The 24,427-nt window shown below is 41.1% G+C and overlaps 2 protein-coding genes across 2 annotated transcripts in view; one reads left to right on the top strand and one right to left on the bottom strand.

The window, feature by feature from the left end:
* The window catches only part of LOC128656825 (cytosolic carboxypeptidase-like protein 5), a 602,149-nt gene extending 601,577 nt beyond the window's left edge, over positions 1 to 572 (bottom strand). Inside the window, exons 1-2 of the mRNA XM_053710990.1 lie at positions 553 to 572; positions 331 to 502 (exon numbers count right to left, since the gene is read on the bottom strand). Of these exons, the coding sequence (XP_053566965.1) occupies positions 331 to 502; positions 553 to 572 (192 nt within the window). The remainder of the gene's footprint in view (positions 1 to 330; positions 503 to 552) is intronic.
* Positions 573 to 3,259: 2,687 nt separating this feature from the next.
* Positions 3,260 to 23,469, top strand: LOC128656824 (cytosolic carboxypeptidase-like protein 5). The gene is made up of 4 exons (XM_053710989.1): positions 3,260 to 3,282; positions 3,724 to 3,895; positions 13,991 to 14,156; positions 23,285 to 23,469. Exons 1-4 carry the CDS (start codon positions 3,260 to 3,262, stop codon positions 23,467 to 23,469), a joined length of 546 nt encoding a protein of 181 aa, XP_053566964.1.
* Positions 23,470 to 24,427: the final 958 nt, after the last annotated feature.

Here is a 24,427-nt window from a genome sequence, read left to right as displayed (position 1 = left end):
GCCTTTTAAATATACTAAATCTCCTAAATGTGCAAATGTCTTATAACAAGATTGTAAAAAGAAAAAGATCTTATGTTTAATTCTCTATTTTTTTTTATTGTAAACGCTGTTCATTATGTTTATACTACTGACTCAATAAAGCTTGATTGAAATAAAAAAAATTAAAAAAAAATAAGCAAAACTTTTGCTACATTTAAAAAAAAAAAGAACCTGTATAGGCTATATAAATGGATCATCTACAAAACATTTATGCAAAGAAAAATCTAGTGTAAAATATACTTTTAATGTGGTCGTACCTTTTAATCACGTTACAAAATTAATATTTATTACCTCAAACGTTGGCCTCTCTCTGATACGCTCCCAGCGAGACCGGATGGGCACAGTTCGGACAAATGGGGCCATACCCTGGGAATAGAGTTTACTCTGTTTGTTCATATTCATTATGTTAATTTTGAGAAGTTTCCCTGGGGCCCCACCGCGCACACTGAAATAAAACCAGGATCTGTAGAGAGAACAAGACATAATGAAAGGAACATTAAATGCAAACTATACGCGGCATAAGGTGGTTTCATTTTGTAATGAATAATGCAGAAGCTTTGTTTTGTCAAATGAGTATTTTCTAAATTATTTGTTTTTTACTCATTTTCCACTGCTAACCTATCACAATACACCCATAAGCATGTGGTAGAAGTGTGTTTTGTGGTTCACACATCTGCAGTAAGATAAAGAACTTTCTGTCGGAGTATCACCACTTTCTGTCGGAGTACCACAAGGCTCCGTCCTCGGTCCCCTTCTCTTCTCAATCTACACATCATCACTAGGTTCCCTAATTAAGTCCCACGGTTTCCAATATCATTTGTACGCCGATGACACCCAAATCTACTTCTCTGCACCAGAACTATCTCCTTCCTTGCTAACCCGTGTCACTAACTGTCTTTCTCACATCTCTTCCTGGATGTCCTCTCATTACCTCAAGCTCCTCATTTTCCCCCCTTCTTCCAAAATCTCCACCCCCAATATCTCTATAACTGTCGACAACTCCATCATTACCCCTACCCCACACGCCCGATGTCTCGGGATCACATTCGACTCAGATCTTTCCTTCACTCCTCACATTCAGCCGCTTCCACCTTAAAAACATCTCTAAAATTAGACACTTCCTTACACAAGACAAAACTAAGATTTTAATCCACTCTCTCATCCTTTCCCGCCTTGATTACTGCAACTCTGTCCTCTCTGGTCTCCCCACCTGCCGCCTAGCTCCTTTACAATCCATAATGAATGCCTCTGCCAGACTCATCTTCCTTACACGTCGCTCTTCATCTGCTGCACCTCTCTGCCAATCCCTTCACTGGCTTCCTCTTGCCTCTAGGATCAAACACAAAACTCTCACTCTTACATACAAAGCCCTCAACTGCACTGCTCCCCCCTACATCTCCGACCTTGTCTCCAGATACTCTCCTTCTCGTCCCCTTCGCTCTACTCAAGACCTCCTACTCTCCTCCTCTCTTGTCACCTCATCACACTCCCGTTTACAGGACTTCTCCAGACTGGCTCCCATCTTATGGAACTCTCTGCCTCGATCCACAAGACTCTCTTCTAGTTTTAAAAGCTTCAAGTGCTCCCTAAAGACTCTACTGTTCAGGGACGCTTACAACCTACGCTAACCTTTCCTAATACCAGTTCCTCTCCTCCACTGCAATCCCCTGAACCCTCTTAGCATGTAAGCCTAAAAGTCCAGCCGTTTGTAGATCACCTTCTTAAGAGCTGAATACAACAGTGCAACTATTGGCAGGGCCCTCTACCCCATAATTGTTTTGTTGTACTCCCCCTTTGTTTATAGCGCTGCGGAATCTGTTGGCGCTCTACAAATAACCGATAATAATAATAAAGAACTCTATGCATCAAATTCATTCCCCTTCTGTAACCTTAAAGCGATAGTTTAGCCAAAAGTAAAACTCTCCCGATTCAGATAGAGCAGTAATTTTAAGCAACTTTCTAATTTACTCCTATTATCAATTTGTCTTTGTTCTTTTGGTATCTTTATTTGAAAAAGCTAGAAAGTAAGCTTAGGAGACGGCCCATTTTTTATTCAGCACCCTGGGTAGCGCTACATTTAGCCAACAACCAACAAGTGCGGAACCAAAAATGGGCCAGCTCCTAATAAGCTTACATTCTTTCTTTTTCAAATAAAGATACCAAGAGAACAAAGAACAATTTATAATAGGAGTAAATTAGAAAGTTGCTTAAAATGAATGCTCTGAATCATGAAAGTTTAATTTTCACTAGACTATCCCTTTAAGGTTACAGAAGGGAATGAATTTGATGCATAGAGTTCTTTATTATTATTATCGGTTATTTGTAGAGCGCCAACAGATTCCGCAGCGCTATAAACAAAGGGGGAGTACAACAAAACAATTATGGGTAGAGGGCCCTGCCAATAGTTGCACTGTTGTATTCAGCTCTTAAGAAGGTGATCTACAAAGGCTGGACTTTTAGGCTTACATGCTAAGAGGGTTCAGGGGATTGCAGTGGAGGAGAGGAACTGGTATTAGGAAAGGTTAGCGTAGGTTGTAAGCGTCCCTGAACAGTAGAGTCTTTAGGGAGCACTTGAAGCTTTTAAAACTAGAAGAGAGTCTTGTGGATCGAGGCAGAGAGTTCCATAAGATGGGAGCCAGTCTGGAGAAGTCCTGTAAACGGGAGATGTGATGAGGTGACAAGAGAGGAGGAGAGTAGGAGGTCTTGAGTAGAGCGAAGGGGACGAGAAGGAGAGTATCTGGAGACAAGGTCGGAGATGTAGGGGGGAGCAGTGCAGTTGAGGGCTTTGTATGTAAGAGTGAGAGTTTTGTGTTTGATCCTAGAGGCAAGAGGAAGCCAGTGAAGGGATTGGCAGAGAGGTGCAGCAGATGAAGAGCGACGTGTAAGGAAGATGAGTCTGGCAGAGGCATTCATATGGATTGTAAAGGAGCTAGGCGGCAGGTGGGGAGACCAGAGAGGACAGAGTTGCAGTAATCAAGGGGGAAAGGATGAGAGAGTGGATTAAAATCTTAGTTTTGTCTTGTGTAAGGAAGTGTCTAATTTTAGAGATGTTTTTAAGGTGGAAGCGGCTGAATGTGAGGAGTGAAGGAAAGATCTGAGTCGAATGTGATCCCGAGACATCGGGCGTGTGGGGTAGGGGTAATGATGGAGTTGTCGACAGTTATAGAGATATTGGGGGTGGAGATTTTGGAAGAAGGGGGAAAATGAGGAGCTTGAGGTAATGGAGGACATCCAGGAAGAGATGTGAGAAAGACAGTTAGTGACACGGGTTAGCAAGGAAGGAGATAGTTCTGGTGCAGAGAAGTAGATTTGGGTGTCATCGGCGTACAAATGATATTGGAAACCGTGGGACTTAATTAGGGAACCTAGTGATGATGTGTAGATTGAGAAGAGAAGGGGACCGAGGACGGAGCCTTGTGGTACTCCGACAGAAAGTGGTGATACTCCGACAGAAAGTTCTTTATCTTACTGCAGATGTGTGAACCACAAAACACACTTCTACCACATGCTTATGGGTGTATTGTGATAGGTTAGCAGTGGAAAATGAGTAAAAAACAAATAATTTAGAAAATACTCATTTGACAAAACAAAGCTTCTGCATTATTCATTACAAAATGAAACCACCTTATGCCGCGTATAGTTTGCATTTAATGTTCCTTTCATTATGTCTTGTTCTCTCTACAGATCCTGGTTTTATTTCAGTGTGCGCGGTGGGGCCCCAGGGAAACTTCTCAAAATTAACATAATGAATATGAACAAACAGAGTAAACTCTATTCCCAGGGTATGGCCCCATTTGTCCGAACTGTGCCCATCCGGTCTCGCTGGGAGCGTATCAGAGAGAGGCCAACGTTTGAGGTAATAAATATTAATTTTGTAACGTGATTAAAAGGTACGACCACATTAAAAGTATATTTTACACTAGATTTTTCTTTGCATAAATGTTTTGTAGATGATCCATTTATATAGCTATACAGGTTCTTTTTTTTTTTAAATGTAGCAAAAGTTTTGCTTTTTTTTTTAATTTTTTTTATTTCAATCAAGCTTTATTGAGTCAGTAGTATAAACATAATGAACAGCGTTTACAATAAAAAAAAATAGAGAATTAAACATAAGATCTTTTTCTTTTTACAATCTTGTTATAAGACATTTGCACATTTAGGAGATTTAGTATATTAAAAGGCAACTTTATAACAACGTTTTCATGAGTATAACAAATCCCAGTCAACTTGGGATTAGGAACACTGTTTTATATGTGCTTGAATTATTTTAATATTTTTCAAAATACTATATCTGCAAGTATATATAATCTAAGTCCTATGTATTAGGTTTCCCTCAGAAGGGGAAAGACGCACATTCAGGTGGGGAAAGAAGGGGAAAAAGGGAAAGGGTGAAGAAAAGAGAAAAAAAGAAACTGCTATGTAACTTCACACATTAACTTCCTTCCATGTGGCTAACATCATTTCGTGGGTGCTCAATTGATTGATTTTAAAATAATGAAACCTCTCCAGCTGGAGCAGGTCCTCCACTGAGCTGACCCACTCCTCGACCATTGGTATTACCCGGTCTTCCATCTTTTTGGGAATTAATCTTTTAGCTCCAGTAATCATGTAGTAACAGGGACCTCTTGTGTATTTCCCCAATTTTGGTAGATTGAGTAAGAGCATCGTTTCCGGTGTATTAGGTATGGGAATTTGTAGTTTGCTGGACATAAGGCCCAGAATCTCTTACCAAAACCCCTGCAACTAGGGCATGACCACCAAATGTGTAGGAGGGAGCCATGCTCCCCACAGCCCCTCCAGCACATTGGGCTAGCTGTTGGGGAAGTACTTGTGTAGCCTAGCAGGTGTTAGGTACCATCTGCATGACAGCTTTAAATGTATCTCCTGTACCACGGCAGAAACCGACGAGCGTTTTTTAAGCTGAAATGACCGAAGCCAGTCATCCTGGTCAATCTCTTTATTTAAATCTTTTTTTTTTTTTTTTATTGAGGTTGAAAATAAGGCTTACAAAAATCATGTAGTAATTACATACAGCACAAATAAGTTGCATATAATACAATCAATACAAATCAGAGAAAAGTAATAAAATATATGCAAATGATAAGTTCAAACAACAACAAGATGGAAATCATCTGCCAAATAAACTATATACCCTCCAAATGATCTTTGAGGTCACTCTTGTACCCCTAGTAATATGAAGTTGTCTAGCAGAGGGTAATCATGACTAAAGGGAGACCACTTGTAGATCTCCAATATTTAACCTAATTTTTTATTTTTTTTATATATAGGTATAAGAAAATACGTTGTAAACTTATATACACAGTTACTGAACAAGTAAACATGAGTTATTTAATCCCCAATTGCAGCCTTTGGGCCTCACATGTGCCCTCTAGATAGTTTGACTAAAGCCTGGGGAATGATAAACATATAAAGAAAGCAAGTGCCACTCTTGTGCCCTTAGAGAGGGACAGAGCAGATACATATGTGTGAGTGGTAGTGAGCACCAACTAATCATAGGGGTTCTAAGTCTCCGGGAAAAACCTGTGAGAAAGCTATCCACTTTAGTATCTGCGTAGGCAGCTACCATTATTTGGAGAGTATATATGGGTTGGTGCTAACTAAATGGCAAGGTGGGTATGGAAGAACTATGATATAGCGACGTGGGGTAAGCCTATATATAGCAGCCATAATTACATTAAACTATAGTGGACTTTTGCCTTTGTAGGGGTTTAGTCAGTATAAGAAAAACATTGCCTTGGATCAGTACCTTCATAATCCAATAACTTAAATAAGTATATACCTTTTTTTTTAATTTTTTTTTTTTTTCTTTTTTTTCTAACCTAGAATTTAAGCTTCTAGTAAAGTCAAGGGAGATTGCGACATACTGTAATGTATAATTTTGTGAAAAACTGTTCCCAGAATTGGTCAAGAAGGTCCAGATATTTTACCTAAGGAGTCTCCAGGGAAGGTGAACTATAGTTTGTTCCTGGATGTTATAACTTTGGTATTATATATAAGCCAAGTGAATTTGGAGGGTATCAGTGCTTATAGGAACTAAACTAAGTTAAATCTAGAAAGCCCTTGTAGCTCCTGCTGTGAGTACATTCAAAGTGTCGTGCTGTCTCGGCCGCAGACAGCCCGACTATAGCCAAACCGATAAGGAGCATAAAACATGTTATATTGCTAACATAGTAGAGCATCTAGAGCTATTATCTTTAAGTTCCCTCTGAAATACTCAGCCAGCATGTGACCTAAGAAACAGTTTCAAGCAGTATACACCAATAAAGTTGGGATATCAGGGCTAGGGTGACTCTAAAAAGGCATAACAGATAAAGTGGAACATGTAAGCATATACAGTATTGTCACATGAATAGAATGCAGGCAAAGAGGGAATAAGATGGAACAAGATGCTTCTAATCATGTCATTTAAACCCATCAGTACTATGTTATACCGAGTTAGGCATAGCTCTATAACAAAGCTGCTGAAATAGGCATATACTCAAATTTTAGATGATCCAGGTACCAATCCCACTAAATAGGTACAATTATAATACGTGTGGGAGAAACTTTTCTAATCATCATAAGTACTGATAATTACAATTTAGGGTTCAAAGAATACGCCAGTTAATTACATAAGTGGTAAACAATATATGTTTTGAACATTTTGCACATAATACCAATAGTGTCTAGCGAACCCCTTTGAGTTGGAGTGAAAGCAGGAACGGCAGGGATTTCCAATGTCTAACAGTTAATGTTGTCATGTAGGAATCCCAAAAAATATCCATAAGCTACTCACATATGCATCAAATATTTAATTGTTCTGCTTAACCCACTCCATTTCTGCGGAAAGACCGTGGGATAGAGACTCTTCTCCTGAGTTGGGGGTATGTGTAGACTATAGGCTCCATTTGCTCAGGTACCAGATCTAGGGTCTCCGCTATTACAGAATCACTGACTGTTTGCGTCCTCAGTCCAGCACTGGGGGACAGAGGACCCCCGATGCACAAGTTTCTCTCCATCTTCAGTTACCACGAGGGGGGCAAGACCTTTTTTTTTTCTCAACTGTCTCGGCAATCCGACATCGCCTACCCGCTCGCAAGCTGCGCTCCTCGTGACCAGTAAGTGGCTCCGGTAGGAACGGTGCGGTCACAGATTTATTCATATAGGTCGGGGTATGTACCTCTTGTGTTGCTGTCAATGTCGGGCTTTGTTTTGAATAGGCCCCAGGGACCGCGCCAACTAGCGATCCATTGACAGTGTCAGTCACGTTTAGCATCTCTGTTCCCTGTGGGGACCCTGGGGAGATCGGCAGTTGTAGGATCCTCTGGAGCTCTTGTTCCAATGCCTCAAAGTGTCTCCAAATGAGGACTGCATCTCCCTTCCCCATAAATCAATAGTATCCATTAATGGTTCCATGGCGGGTCTCAGTCTAGTTAATATCCACTGCTTCCTGACTGGGTTTGCGTAGGTGCTAAAGCTGTATAAGTAAGACTGCAGCTGCTCCCGTTATTTCGGTTATGGCTTCCCTCAGATTGCAGCTCAGGTCGGCTGTTATACCCAGATAGACCGGGGGTTTAGGTGAAGGTCTCAGACACACATGCGTCACCACTGCAGGCCTACCGTTCCGGTACCTTAGTACAAGAGTATGAGGCTTCGTAATAGATCAATTTGCTCAGAATAAGTATCCCATTATCAGATCTGACATAATTTAAGCGTGGATGTAAAGTATATGCACTGATTAGCAGCAGATTCAATCAGTGAAGCCCTCAGAGCATAAAAGTAAGTCGGCCATCTTGGTCGCTGCCGGAAGCATCCCCCTCTTTATTTAAATCTTTATTCAAGCTATGGGTGTAATGTCGGGAGCTGTACCTCTGTGGGTACGGGAGTAGCTTGTTCACTAAGGAGATTAGTCATCTTGTTGGTGCGGGTGTCGTGCATAAGTGCTAAAAACGCAGTGAGTTGTCTCAAGGAAATTCTCTTTATGCTGGTGGTGTGTTAAGTAACTTAGTGAGTGAGCTGGTGGTATCTCAACCAGGAGGAAAAAACATTGCTGCATTTTCTGACAAATATTTCTGGGGGGCCTATCTTGCCATCCACCATCGCAAATACAATATACCATCCCTCAGAACTATACGGGTGCTTAAACGTGTGCCGTAATGGTGGTAGGGAAATTCTGGGTTCTCTATCATTGGTATTAAGGGAGAGTGCCTAGAGGATAGGTGTGTGCTGGTATTTACTGATCTATCCACTCGCGTGAGTACTTCTAGCGATAAGGGATAGTTGTTTTAAACTCTTAGGACGTAGCCCTGGAGGAATCCATGCTAGCGTACCCACATTTTTCAACTGGTGGATCTGGCCATCCAATCGTACCCATGCTTTATGTGTGGTGTTGTGGGGACCATTCAATGAGTCGCTGTAAGAGTATTGCGCGTCTATAATTAATCAAATTGGGGAACCCAATCCCCCCCTATCTCTTGCTAGTAGACGAATTGTTCCAGAGCTTTTTGTAGTTGGGGCAGTATAAATCTTTTGGTAGTTGTATTGGGAGGGTCTGTAATAAGTGTAATATGCGCGGGGAGGATATTCATCTTGATCACCCCAATTTTACCTAACCATGAAAGTGGCTTATTCCTCCATGATGAGAGGTCTCCTATTATTTCCTTTTTAAACCTTAAGTAATTAGCCTTAAATAAATCTTGAGGGTTCGGGGGTGATATATATATCTAGGTATTTCAGTTTGATGGCGCTATAGGGATGCCATGTGCTGTATGTAGATGATGTATTTGATCTGCTGGGGTGTTGATGTTCAATAATTCTGATTTGGAGAGAGTTTAAATGGAAATTGGACAAGTGTCCATATGTTTGTAATTCGCTTAGGAGTGCAGGGATAGAAGTGCTTGGGTTCGATAATGTTAATAGAATATCATCTGCGTATAACGCCTGTTTATATTCAGTCTCCCCTACTCTTATTCCTTTTTAATGTTATTATTTTCTCTAATCTTTTGCGCTGAGGGTTTCAATAGATAGGGCAAAAAGGAGTGGAGACAAGGGACACCCCTGCCTCGTACCGTTGGGTAATGCTAAATGTGTTCAATAAAGTGCCGTTATTCTAACGCGTGCGTTTGGGTTGGAGTATAGCGCAAATGTCATATTTACAAATGCATCGCCAAAATTCATTGCCTTCATGACCTGGCGCAGGAATAACCAATCTACCCAGTCAAAGGCCTTCTCTGCGAACGAGCATATTGAACTAATTGTATCACCTTACAAGTGTTGTCCCTGGCTTCTCTGCCCGGCACAAAGCCCACCTGGTCTGTTGAGATCAGGTCCGGTAGATGTTTGTTTAAACGATTAGCAAGAATCTTGGCCAGTATCTTTATATCTGAGTTTAGCAATGATATGGGTCTAAAGTTTTCTGTTACCGTAGGTGGTTTGTCGGGTTTAGGTAGAACCGTGATATGGGCCTCTAACATGGCGGATCTAAGATGGGGGTTTTCTTTCAATTCATTAAAAGTTGCAGCATTATCGGGGCTAGGGACTTGAAGGAAGGTCTTATAATATTTTTGGGGTCAAACCATCCGGCCCTGGGCTCTTGCCATTTGACAGGTCTGTAATTGCCTTTTTTAGTTCCTCATGTGTTATTGGGGGTGTCTAATTTGCCTGGCATCCTCATTGTCTAGTTTCGGTAAATTAATTGTGCCTATGTATCTGTCTATAGCCTGTGTTCTCTCTGGGTTTTGTGCTTGAGCTTTTGTCTCTGCATTAATATTATATAACGCTGTGTAATATGTGTTAAATGCTTCAGCAATCCCCCTTGTTGCTTTTTAGTGTAGACCCATCTGCAGCCTTAATGTAATGTATATGTGCTTTAAGCTGTTGCCTCCGTAACGAACGGGCTAACAATTTTCCAGGTTTATTTCCCCCTTCGTAGTAATGTTGTTTAACTGATAACCTCTTGCGCCGATAGGCCTCCATAAGGTTTTGTCTAAGATCTAATCTGCTCTGTGTCAGTGCTTTCTCTACCTTTGTGTCCAGTGGGTTGTCTTTATGCCTGCGTTCTAAGTCTGCTAATGCGCTTAATAGGTTCATGTGCTTTAGTCTGTATTGTTTTCGCTGCCTAGCCGCATGTTTGAGAAATTCGCCACGCATAACGCATTTGTGGGCTTTCCACATAGTGGGTAAGGATGTATTTGTAGGATTGTTGTGTGTTAGTCTGTCAATGACTTCTGGGAGGTCAATTTTGATTAGTGGTTGTTCAAGTATAGTGTCATCTAGCTTCCAGATGTATGTTGTGGGGGGTATGTCAGGCCATAATACTGAGCAGGTAAGAGGGCGTGATCTAAACAGGAAATCGTGCCAATATCGCATGTGCTAATCATATCTATCCTGCAGGGTCAGTGAAGATGTAATCAATTCGGGAATATTTATTATGTGGGGGGGAATAATAAGTGTAATCTTTTGTAGATGGGTTTACTGTCCTCCAAACATCATGTAGGTTTAGCTCCATGATGGTTGCCTTAACTGATTTAATCACTCGCGTCTGGGACGCTTGTCGAGGCCACTAGACGTGTCTAAGTGTGGTTCAATAGGGATGTTAAAGTCGCCCGTTAGAAATATTGGTCCATTTGCATAATTCAGCAGGGCCTTGGAGAAGTTTTTGATAAATTTATGTTGTTTTGTATTCTGGGCATAAACCGTGGATAGTGTTATTGGATGGCCATGTAGTGTGCCTTCCAAGGATGATGAACCGTCCCTCTTGGTCTTTCTCGGTGTGCATGACTTTGAGGGGGAACTGCTTTATGAATTAGTATACCTACTCCGCATTTCTTAGAGGTACCTGATGCAAAAAAAACGGTAGGGAGCTGTGTGTTGTGCCATTTGGGTTCTTTCCCTCTACGGAAATGTGTTTCCTGGAGAAATACTATATGGCTGTGTAGGTTTTTGATTTCTCTAAAAGCAATTGAACGCTTACCTGGGTTATTAAGGCCTTTTCGTTTATAGTCGTAAAGATAAGGTTGTACGTAGAAAATCTACTCGATTGTCCAGCCATTCCGGATAGAATCTGTGTGAGAGAAGAAGAAAAAAAAAAAAAAAGGGGGGGGGGGGGGGGAAGAGGTGTTGAGGGGAAAAGAAGAAAAAGGAAAAACTGTTAGTGGGAGGAGAGGAAAAAGTCAGGGGGGGGTTAGTGAGCAAGTAGTTTTGAGTGTCCAACACTCTGGAAAAGGGAATGTAATACTTTCTGTTATACCTACAAAGTAGTCAGAATATATATATTTATACAACTAAAGAAGGATTTACAACAATCAACAATGGGGGTAGTAGTCCGTGAGGTACCACGGCTCAATAATACATAAAGTGACCCACAAACCAGGATTACCCCGGTCCTGGGTGCATTCTTGAGTAAAGCATAACTAGACTAAAACTAGAATAAAACAGGAGAGGGTTATAACATTTTACAAGTATGTCTATTTGGCCCAGGCCTTCGCACTCACCACCGCGGCAGTCACTCACATCTGCCTCTTCGCCCGAGAGGGGAGAGGAATAGCTCCCAGGCAATTAGTCAGATAGGTCCTATGTCTTTCAGCCTCATTTGGCTGCTTCTTTTAATGATGAACCATGGGCCTACCTTACAATGTATAGCACCCAGGAAGGGTTTTTAACAAGATTGTCTATTGTGTGTCAGGCTGTGTTCTGAAAAGCCTGAGATCTGATCATCGCATCCTAATCTTAAACCAAGATGTTCAACAGAGCATTCAATTTGCCCCTTGGACATTACATAACTGTCACTTAGCTGATCGTCTGGTTACCCAGGGAAGGAGGTTCGTGCACTATTGTTTCTAACATGTCTTTCATTTCGCTGCTGTGGTGTACCCAGTGAAAGTTTCCGCCATAAAGGCCTGCCCTCGTCGGACCAAGCCTAGAAGGTATAGACTTTGTTATTATGTGTAACAATCAGGGAGACTGGGAAAGCTCCAGCGATATTGTAATTTATGGGCTCTTAAGTGTGAAGTGAGCTGTGATAGTTCTTTCTCTTCTGCAATATTGTAGGAGATAAATCAGAAAAGATTTGAATATCAACACCGCGTGTTGCAACAGATGTTTAGCCCTGGCGCAGCGGAGGATTCTCCTTGTCTTTAAAGTTCAAGAACTTTATGATAATATCCTTGGAGGGGCTTTTGGGGGGGTTTCGGTCGCAAGCTCTATGAGCACATTCCAGAGGTATTTCAGCTGAGGAGGAGGTTCCTTTTAGTGTACGAATAGATTCTGCAGACATCCCTCTATAGTGGTGGATGTATTGTTTCTGGGATTCCTCTAATTCTTAAGTTATTGCGCCATCCACGGTTATTTAAATCCTCTAATTTATCTGAGAGTGTCTGTATGATATCTTTGTGGCGGTGTAGTTCTGTCTCGTGGCGATGCATAGATGTGGAGGCCTTTTCCTGGCCTTTCCACTTGGGCAACTCTAGTATTTAGGGCAGTAATGTCCTTCTTTAGGTCGAGTAGGTGCGCATTTCCTGCATACTATTATGAATATCCTCCTTGGTTGAGAGGTGCTGAAGGTCCCTTTTGGTAATAAAATGTTGTGTTTGCTGCTCTTCAGCTTGTGATTGCGTGGCCATGTTCGTTTGATATGATCAATGTCTTCCTTTCTGCTATATTGTAGGCTCAACTTGCTTTAAGTATTGCTAAGCGGCCATATCGGTGTGCCTTATCTGTTTTATTTTGTTTTTTGTTAGGCATCCCCTCTTAGCTGGGTGTTTGTCATATAAAGGCGAATAATGGGTACACGCCTAAGCTTCCAGTAATGCGCACACACATGTGGTGAGCTTTTACTTCTTTGTTATGCAGCATCAAAATCTACTTCTTGCTCTGACTGCCAGGTCTATCAGTCCCAGCTTGACCCAGTATATAAAAACAGTTTCCGTTTGCACAGTCACAATGAAGGGCCTGCTGCTGTTATACTTTTCTTTGTTTATGTGACAGGTAAATGTCTGTGAGGGGGGGCTATATAAACTTGCCTACTGATGCAAAATTCACCCTCAACGGCCACAACCTACTGCAGGGGTTTGTAGTGTCCACTAGCTTCCCAGAGCGCCAAAGTTTGTGCTTATATGTGTAGTGGCCTCAATCCCTTGTAGAGCAATGATCCTGTGTGGTTATAACAGGTTTTGTGGAGTGTGTAATGTGCGTGTTATACTCACAGAGGCCGCTTCCGATCGCACCACTCCTATGGCTTCCGATGTGCACTTCTGCCCTCCAGCTGTGTTTCACAGGCAGGACCGGAATATTGCACTGTCTGCGCCTCTTATAACCCCCATCCGAGGCGCTCTGGGTACGTTTAGACTTAAATGATGGCGTGAAAATGTTGCTCTCGCTCCACTCGTTGTAGCAGCTCTTCTGTTTATCCGTGTCGGTAGTAATTAACTTTGACTCGCTGATGGCAGGTGCTCTGTCTCACCTGCTGTAGTTTGTCTATTAGTCAGGCTTTTACTCATTTATGGAGCCGTTTTGGCTCTTGGTTGGAGCTTGTTTAAAACACGGCCATCCGCCTGCGTGGCCAAGCTCCGCCCCCAGTTTTGCTTATTTTTACATAACATTGCTCTAACAAGCCCCAAAGTTTTAGCAGTATACTGATGTATACCTCCTCCAGCTTGCTCTGTTTGTGTAAAGGGTCTTTTCATATGCAGAGGGGGGGGGAGTGTCTGCTTTTTGCTATACAGCCACTTTCAGTGGGTGTGCCAGCTAATCTTTTCAACAGAGCGAAACTGGGAGCTTCTAAGTAAGTTCTTAAAAAGTTTTATACTGGATTTTTATATCAGTATCTGTGCATATTATTCTTTATAGTAGTGTCTTTACATGCCGTTATATGAAAATTGGTGTATACTGTCCCTTTAATTCTGGTCTGACAATATAGCATTGTATTATTTTGTAATTTCATCTTTTCCTGCAGATGATAGAAAACCAGTTTGTTTTGTCTTTTGTCCATCGGTTTCTGGAGTGTCGAGGTGCCACTACCTACTTCGCATTCTGCTTTCCCTTCTCATATGAGGAAAGTCAGGAGATGCTGGCCGGGCTGGATGACCGCTTTACTGATGCAGACACATGGGTCCTGGCAGGTAAACAGGCAGCGTGTTGTAGCAGTGTACATATTTTAAAACCGTTTGCACTTGTGTAATTTTTTGTTCATGGATTGAGTGATGTGTGTCTCCTGCATCAATTCATAGTCTAATACTAGCCAGTTAGGAGCATATACACGTGGCTCCAAATCACAGGCAATTACTCCTTAAAAGCAACACCTACTAAGTGGGAATTTGGTTTGTTTTAAACCATTTTGTGAGATTAAACACATGCAGCTAGATTACGAGTTAGCGAGCTATAGGGAAATTAACGAACGCAACAAAGTTGCGTTATTTAATCCTCTATAGCGCAGCCATTACAAGTTTTAAAACAGCCGGCTGCTTGTGCGTGCGATATGGGTTTTTTAAGCTCCCATACCACACAAAATACAAGCGCTGTTTTGACATGCTCGTGCACGCTTTCCCCATAGACATCAATGGGGAGAGAGCGGGTCAGAAAAAAGCCTAACACCTGCGATCGCAAATGAAAAGCTCTGTAACGCAGCCCCATTGATGTCTATGGATAAATAAAAAATTATGTTTAAACCTAACACCCTAACATAAACCCTAAGTCTAAACACCCCTAATCTGCCCCCGACATCGCCACTACTACATAATGTTATTAACCCTAATCTTCACTCCGATATCACCGCTACCAGATAAAGCTATTAACCCCTAATCTGCCGCCCCAACATCGCCTCCACTATACTAAAGTTTATTAACCCCTTTTTCCCCTGCACCCCAACATCGCCCACACTATAATAAATCTATTAACCCCTATTCTGCCGCTCCCGACATCGCCACAACTAAATAAAGTTATTAACCCCTAATCCTCTGGCCTCCCACATCACTGCCACTAAATAAACCTATTAACCCTAAACCGCCAGCCCCACACATCGCAACAACCTAAATAAACCTTAACACCCCTAACTTTAACATAATTAAAATAGACCTAAATTAAACTTACAATTATTAACTAAATCATTCCTATTTAAAACTAAATACATACTTTACCTGTAAAATAAAACCTAAGCTAGCTAAATATAACTAATAGCTAGCTAGCTTAGCTTTTATTTTTATTTCACAGGTAAGTTTGTATTTATTTTAACTAGGTAGACTAGTTAGTAAATAGTTATTAAAATAAATATAAAGTTACCTGTGAAATAAAACCTAACCTGTCTTACACTAACACCTAAGATTACAAAAATAAAAAGCCTACCATTACAAAAAATAAAAAACACTAAAATTACAAAAAAAAAAAAAAAACTACCATTACAAAAAAATAACAAACAAAATTATACAAAATAATAAAAAATGATTCCTATTCTAATACCCTTTAAAAAAAAAAAAAAAAAAAAAAAAACACCCAAGATAAAAAAAGCCTAATCTAAAATAAACTACAGGGCCTTAAAATTGCTTTTTGTGGGCCATTAAAAGGGCGTTTTTTTAGGGCATTGCCCTAAAGTTAACAGCTCTTTTGCCTACAAAACAAAACAAACACCCCCTAAAATTATACAACCCCCCCACCTCAAGCCCACAAAATAAAAATAAATTAAAACCTAATCTACCATTGGCCTGAAAAGGGCATTTGTTATGGGCATTGCCATTAAAATGGCATTTAGCTTTTTTTCCTGCCTTAAAAGGGCATTCAGCTTTTTATGAAATGCCCAAGCCCTAATCTAAATATAAAAACCCACCCAAAACAAAACAAAATTACACAAAATAACAAACGAATTATCAAAAATAATAATAAATATTCCTATTCTAATACCAATTAAAAAAACACCCAAAATAAAAAAACCTAATCTAGAATAATACCATAGCCCTTAAAAGGGCCTTATGTAGGGCATTGCCCCAAGTTAAACAGCACTTTTACCTGAAAAAAAATACAAAGTCCCTCTAACATTACAAACCCCACCTCCCCAATCCACAAAATAAAAAAAAACCCTAAGCTAACCATTGCCTGAAAAGGGCATTTGTATGGGCATTGCCCTTAAAGGGCATTTAGCTCTTTTACGAAGCCCAAACCCTAAAAAAAAACAAAAACCACCCAAAAAAACCTTAAAAAACCAAAAACTATAACTAACCCGAAGATCCACTTACAGTTTTTGAAGTCCCGCTTCATCAAGGTGGGCAAAGTCCTCATCCAGGCGGCGAGAAGTCTTCACCCAGATGGCTTTCTATCTTCATCCAGGCTGCGAAGTCTTCATCCAGGCGGCATCTTCTATATTCATCCCGGTGGCGCGGAGTGGGTCCATCCTGAAGACATCCGGTGCGGAGCATCCTCTTCATATGGTCGCCGCCGTATACTGAATCTTCAATGCAAGGTACGCGATTCAAGATGGCGTCCCTTGCATTCCTATTGGCTGATTTGAATTTCCAAAATCAAATCAGCCAATAGGAATGCAAGGGACGCCATCTTGAATCGCGTACCTTGCATTGAAGATTCAGTATATGGCGGCGACCGTATGAAGAGGATGCTCCGCACCGGATGTCTTCAGGATAGACCCACTCCGCGCCACCGGGATGAATATAGAAGATGCCGCCTGGATGAAGACTTCGCAGCCTGGATGAAGATAGAAGAGGCCATCTGGGTGAAGACTTCTCGCCGCCTGGATGAGGACTTTGCCACCTTGATGAAGCGGGACTTCAAAAACTGTAAGTGGATCTTTGGGGGTTAGTTATAGGTTTTTGGTTTTTTAAGGTTTTTTTTGGGTGGTTTTTGTTTTTTGTTTAGGGTTTGGGCTTTCGTAAAAGAGCTAAATGCCCTTTTAAGGGCAATGCCCATACAAATGCCCTTTTCAGGGCAATGGGTTAGCTTAGGGTTTTTTTTATTTTGTGGGATTGGGGAGGTGGGGTTTGTAATGTTAGAGGGACTTTGTATTTTTTTTCAGGTAAAAGTGCTGTTTAACTTGGGGCAATGCCCTACAAAAGGCCCTTTTAAGGGCTATTGGTAGTCTATTCTAGATTAGGTTTTTTATTTTGGGGTGTTTTTTTAAATTGGTATTAGAATAGGAATATTTTTTATTATGATAATTCGTTTGTTATTTTGTGTAATTTTGTTTTGTTTTGGGGTGGGTTTTTATATTTAGATTAGGGCTTGGGCATTTCATAAAAGAGCTGAATGCCCTTTTAAGGGCAGGAAAAAAAGCTAAATGCCATTTTAATGGCAATGCCCATACAAATGCCCTTTTCAGGCAATGGGTAGATTAGGTTTTAATTTATTTTTATTTTGTGGGCTTGAGGGGTGGGGGGTTGTATAATTTTAGGGGGTGTTTGTTTTGTTTTGTAGCAAAAGAGCTGTTAACTTTAGGGCAATGCCCTAAAAAACGCCCTTTTAATGGCCCACAAAAAGGCAATTTTAAGGGCCCTTGTAGTTTATTTTAGATTAGGCTTTTTTATCTTGGGGTGTTTTTTTTTTTTTTTTTTTTTTTTTAAAGGGTTTTAGAATAGGAATCATTTTTATTATTTTGTATAATTTTGTTTGTTATTTTTTTAATGGTAGTTTTTTTTAATTTTTTTGTAATTTTAGTGTTTTTTATTTTTTGTAATGGTAGGCTTTTATTTTTGTAATCTTAGGTGTTAGTGTAAGACAGGTTAGGTTTTATTTCACAGGTAACTTTATTTTATTTTAATAACTATTTACTAACTAGTCTACCTAGTTAAAATAAATACAAACTTACCTGTGAAATAAAAATAAAAGCTAAGCTAGCTAGCTATTAGTTATATTGTAGCTAGCTTAGGTTTTATTTTACAGGTAAAGTATGTATTTAGTTTTAAATAGGAATGATTTAGTTAATAATTGTAAGTTTAATTTAGGTCTATTTTAATTATGTTAAAGTTAGGGGGTGTTAGGGTTAATTTAGGTTGTTGCGATGTGTGGGGCTGGCGGTTTAGGGGTTAATAGGTTTATTTAGTGGCAGTGATGTGGGAGGCCAGAGGATTAGGGGTTAATAACTTTATTTAGTTGTGGCGATGTCGGGGAGCGGCAGAATAGGGGTTAATAGATTTATTATAGTGTGGGCGATGTTGGGGTGCAGGGAAAAGGGGTTAATAACTTTAGTATAGTGGAGGCGATGTTGGGGCGGCAGATTAGGGGTTAATAGCTTTATCTGGTAGCGGTGATATCGGGAGTGGAAGATTAGGGGTTAATAACATTATGTAGGTAGTGGCGATGTCGGGGGCAGCAGATTAGGGGTGTTTAGACTTAGGGTTTATGTTAGGGTGTTAGGTTTAAACATAATTTTTATTTATCCATAGACATCAATGGGGCTGCGTTACAGAGCTTTTCATTTTGCGATCGCAGGTGTTAGGCTTTTTTCTGACCCTCTCTCCCCATTGATGTCTATGGGGAAAGCGTGCACGAGCATGTCAAAACAGCGCTTGTATTTTGTGTGGTATGGAGCTTAAAAAACCCATATCGCACGCACAAGCCGGCTGTTTTAAAACTTGTAATGGCTGCGCTATAGAGGATTAAATAACGCAACTTTTGTTGCGTTCGTTAATTTCCCTATAGCTCGCATAACTCGTAATCTAGCTGCATGTGTTTAATCTCACAAAATGGTTTAAAACAAACCAAAATTCCCACTTAGTAGGTGTTGCTTTTAAGGAGTAATTGCCTGTGATTTGGAGCCACGTGTATATGCTGCTCCTAACTGGCTAGTATTTAGGACTATGAATTGATGCAGGAGACACCATCACTCAATCCATGAACAAAAAATTACACAAGTGCAAACGGTTTTAAAATATGTACACTGCTACAACACGCTGCCTGTTTACCTGCCAGGACCCATGTGTCTGCAGTCAGTAAAGCGGTCATCCAGCCCGGCCGCATCTCCTGACTTTCCTCATATGAGAAGGGAAAGCAGAATGCGAAGTAGGTAGTGGCACCTCGACACTCCAGAAACCGATGGACAAAAGACAAAACAAACTGGTTTTCTATCATCTGCAGGAAAAGATGAAATTACAAAATAATACAATGCTATATTGTCAGACCAGAATTAAAGGGACAGTATACACCAATTTTCATATAACGGCATGTAATACACTACTATAAAGAATAATATGCACAGATACTGATATAAAAATCCAGTATAAAACTTTTTAAGAACTTACTTAGAAGCTCCCAGTTTCGCTCTGTTGAAAAGATTAGCTGGCACACCCACTGAAAGTGGCTGTATAGCAAAAAGAGCAGACACTCCCCCCCCTCTGCATATGAAAAGACCCTTTACACAAACAGGAGCAAGCTGGAGGAGGTATACATCAGTATACTGCTAAAACTTTGGGGCTTGGTTAGAGCAATGTTATGTAAAAATAAGCAAAACTGGGGGGCGGAGCTTGGCCACGCAGGCGGATGGCCGTGTTTTAAACAAGCTCCAAGACCAAGAGGCCAAAACGGCTCCATAAATGAGTAAAAGCCTGACTAATAGACAAACTACAGCAGGTGAGACAGAGCACCTGCCATCAGCGGAGTCAAAGTTAATTACTACCGACACGGATAAACAGAAGGAGAGCTGCTACAACGAGTGGAGCGAGAGCAACATTTTCACGCCATCATTTAAGTCTAACGTACCCAGAGCGCCTCGGATGGGGGTTATAAGAGGCGCAGACAGTGCAATATTCCGGTCCTGCCTGTGAAACACAGCTGGAGGGCAGAAGTGCACATCGGAAGCCATAGGAGTGGTGCGATCGGAAGCGGCCTCTGTGAGTATAACACGCACATTACACCACTCCACAAAACCTGTTATACCACACAGGATCATTGCTCTACAAGGGATTGAGGCCACTACACATATAAGCACAAACTTTGGCGCTCTGGGAAGCTAGTGGACACTACAAACACCCTGCAGTAGGTTGTGGCCGTTGAGGGTGAATTTTGCATCAGTAGGGCAAGTTTATATAGCCCCCCCCTCACAGACATTTACCTGTCACATAAACAAAGAAAAGTATAACAGCAGCAGGCCCTTTCATTGTGACTGTGCAAACGGAAACTGTTTTTATATACTGGGTCAAGCTGGGACTGAGAGACCTGGCAGTCAGGAGCAAGAAGTAGATTTTGATGCTGGCATACAAAGAAGTAAAAGCTCACCACATGTGTGTGCGCATTACTGGAAGCTTAGGCGTGTACCCATTATTCGCCTTTATATGACAAACACCCAGCTAAGAGGGGATGCCTAACAAAAAACAAAATAAAACAGATAAAGGCACACCGATATGGCCGCTTAGCAGATACTTAAAGCAAGTTGAGCCTAGCAATATAGCAGAGAAGGAAGACATTGATCATATCAAACAGAACATGGCCACGCAATCACAAGCTGAAGAGCAGCAAACACAACATTTTATTACCAAAAGGGACCTTCAGCACCTCTCAACCAAGGAGGATATTCATAATAGTATGCAGGAAATGCGCACTACTTCGACCTAAAGAAGGACATTACTGCCCTAAATACTAGAGTTGCCCAAGTGGAAGAGGCCAGGAAAAGGCCTCCACATCTATGCATCGCCACGAGACAGAACTACACCGCCACAAAGATATCATACAGACACTCTCAGATAAATTAGAGGATTTAAATAACCGTGGATGGCGCAATAACTTAAGAATTAGAGGAATCCCAGAAACAATACATCCACCAGCTATAGAGGGATGTCTGCAGAATCTATTTCGTACACTAAAAGGAACTCCTCCTCAGCTGAAATACCTCTGGAATGTGCTCATAGAGCGTTGCGACCGAAACCCCCTCCAAAAGCCCCTCCAAGGATATTATCATAAAGTTCTTGAACTTTAAAGACAAGGAGGAAATCCTCCGCTGCGCCAGGGCTAAACATCTGTTGCAACACGCGGGTGTTTGATATTCAAATCTTTTCTGATTTATCTCCTACAATATTGCAGAAGAGAAGAGAACTATCACAGCTCACTTCACACTTAAGAGCCCATAAATTACAATATCGCTGGAGCTTTCCAGTCTCCCTGATTGTTACACATAATAACAAAGTCTATACCTTCAGGCTTGGTTCCGACGAGCAGGCCTTTATGGCGGAACTTTCACTGGGTACACCACAGCAGCGAAATGAAGACATGTTGGAAACAAATAGTGCCGAACCTCCTTCCCTGGGTAACCAGACATCAGCTAAGTGACAGTTATGTATGTCCCTAGGGGCAATGAACTGCTCTGTGGAACATCTTGGTTTAAGATTAGGATGCGATGATCAGACTCAGGCTTTTCAGAACACAGCCGACACACAATAGACCAATCTTGTTAAAAACCCTTCCTGGGTGCTATACATTGTAAGGTAGGCCCAATGTCATCATTAAAAGAAGCAGCCAAAATGAGGCTGAAAGACATAGACCTATCTGACTAATTGGCCTGGGAGCTATTCCTCTCCCCTTCTCGGGCGAAGAGGCAGATGTGAGTGACTGGTGTGAGTGCGAAGGCCTGGGCCAAATAGACATACTTGTAAAATGTTATAACCCTCCCTGTTTTATTCTAGTTTTAGTCTAGTTATGCTTTACTCAAGAATGCACCCAGGACCGGGGTATCCTGGTTTGTGGGTACTTTATGTATTATTGAGCCGTGGTACCTCACGGACTACTACCCCATTGTTGATTGTTGTAAATCCTCTTTAGTTGTATAAATATATATATTCTGACTACTTTGTAGGTATAACAGAAAGTATTACATTCCCTTTTCCAGAGTGTTGGACACTCAAACTACTTGCTCACCTAACCCCCCTGACTTTTTCCTCCTCCCACTAACAGTTTTTTCCTTTTTCTTCTTTTCCCCTCAACACCTCTTCCCCCCCCCCCCCTTTTTTTTTTTTTTCTTCTTCTCTCACACAGATTCTATCCGGAATGGCTGGACAATCGAGTAGATTTTCTACGTACAACCTTATCTTTACGACTATAAACAAAAGGGCCTTAAATAACCCAGGTAAGCGTTCAATTGCTTTTAGAGAAATCAAAAACCTACACAGCCATATAGTATTTCTCCAGGAAACACATTTCCGTAGAGGGAAAGAACCCAAATGGCACAACACACAGCTCCCTACCGTTTTTTTTGCATCAGGTACCTCTAAGAAATGCGGAGTAGGTACTAATTCATAAAGCAGTTCCCCTCAAAGTCATGCACACCGAGAAAGACCAAGAGGGACGGTTCATCATCTTGGAAGGCACACTACATGGCCATCCAATAACACTATCCACGGTTTATGCCCAGAATACAAAACAACATAAATTTATCAAAAACTTCTCCAAGGCCCTGCTGAATTATGCAAATGGACCAATATTTCTAACGGCGACTTTAACATCCCTATTGAACCACACTAGACACGTCTAGTGGCTCGACAAGCGTCCCAGACGCAGTGATTAAATCAGTTAAGGCAACCATCATGGAGCTAAACCTACATGATGTTTGGAGGACAGTAAACCCATCTACAAAAGATTACACTTATTATTCCCCCCACATAATAAATATTCCCGAATTGATTACATCTTCACTGACCCTGCAGGGATAGATATGATTAGCACATGCGATATTGGCACGATTTCCTGTTTAGATCACGCCCCTTACCTGCTCAGTATTATGGCCTGACATACCCCCCACAACATACATCTGGAAGCTAGATGACACTATACTTGAACAACCACTAATCAAAATTGACCTCCAGAAGTCATTGACAGACTAACACACAACAATCCTACAAATACATCCTTACCCACTATGTGGAAAGCCCACAAATGCGTTATGCGTGGCGAAATTTCTCAAACATGCGGCTAGGCAGCGAAAACAATACAGACTAAAGCACATGAACCTATTAAGCGCATTAGCACTTAGAACGCAGGCATAAAGACAACCCACTGACACAAAGGTAGAGAAAGCACTGACACAGAGCAGATTAGATCTTAGACAAAACCTTATGGAGGCCTATCGGCGCAAGAGGTTATCAGTTAAACAACATTACTACGAAGGGGGAAATAAACCTGGAAAATTGTTAGCCCGTTCGTTACGGAGGCAACAGCTTAAAGCACATATACATACATTAAGGCTGCAGATGGGTCTACACTAAAAAGCAACAAGGGATTGCTGAAGCATTTAACACATATTACACAGCGTTATATAATATTAATGCAGAGACAAAAGCTCAAGCACAAAACCCAGAGAGAACACAGGCTATAGACAGATACATAGGCACAATTAATTTACCGAAACTAGACAATGAGGATGCCAGCAAATTAGACACCCCAATAACACATGAGGAACTAAAAAAGGCAATTACAGACCTGTCAAATGGCAAAGCCCAGGGCCGGATGGTTTGACCCCAAAATATTATAAGACCTTCTTCAAGTCCCTAGCCCGATAATGCTGCAACTTTTTAATGAATTGAAAGAAAACCCCATCTTAGATCCGCCATGTTAGAGGCCCATATCACGGTTCTACCTAAACCACAAACCACCTACGGTAACAGAAAACTTTAGACCCATATCATTGCTAAACTCAGATATAAGATACTGGCCAAGATTCTTGCTAATCGTTTAAACAAACATCTACCGGACCTGATCTCAACAGACCAGTGGGCTTTGTGCCGGGCAGAGAAGCCAGGGACAACACTTGTAAGGTGATACAATTAGTTCAATATGCTCGTTCGCAGAGAAGGCCTTTGACTGGGTAGATTGGTTATTCCTGCGCCAGGTCATGAAGGCAATGAATTTTGGCGATGCATTTGTAAATATGACATTTGCGCTATACTCCAACCCAAACGCACGCGTTAGAATAACGGCACTTTATTGAACACATTTAGCATTACCAACGGTACGAGGCAGGGGTGTCCCTTGTCTCCACTCCTTTTTGCCCTATCTATTGAAACCCTCGCGCAAAAGATTAGAGAAAATAATAACATTAAAAAGGAATAAGAGTAGGGGAGACTGAATATAAACAGGCGTATACGCAGATGATATTCTATTAACATTATCGAACCCAAGCACTTCTATCCCTGCACTCCTAAGCGAATTACAAACATATGGACACTTGTCCAATTTCCATTTAAATCTCTCCAAATCAGAATTATGAACATCAACACCCCAGCAGATCAAATACATCATCTACATACAGCACATGGCATCCCATAGCGCCATCAAAACTGAAATACCTAGATATATAATCACCCCGAACCCTCAAGATTTATTTAAGGCTAATTACTTAAGTTTAAAAAGGGAAATAATAGGAGACCTCTCATCATGGAGGAATAAGCCACTTTCATGGTTAGGTAAAATTGGG

This window comes from Bombina bombina, chromosome 4, assembly GCF_027579735.1.
Source record: "Bombina bombina isolate aBomBom1 chromosome 4, aBomBom1.pri, whole genome shotgun sequence".
NCBI classification, from domain to species: domain Eukaryota; kingdom Metazoa; phylum Chordata; class Amphibia; order Anura; family Bombinatoridae; genus Bombina; species Bombina bombina.
The sequence above is the reverse complement of the archived record's forward strand: the minus strand, read 5'-3'. Positions and strand labels throughout refer to the sequence as shown.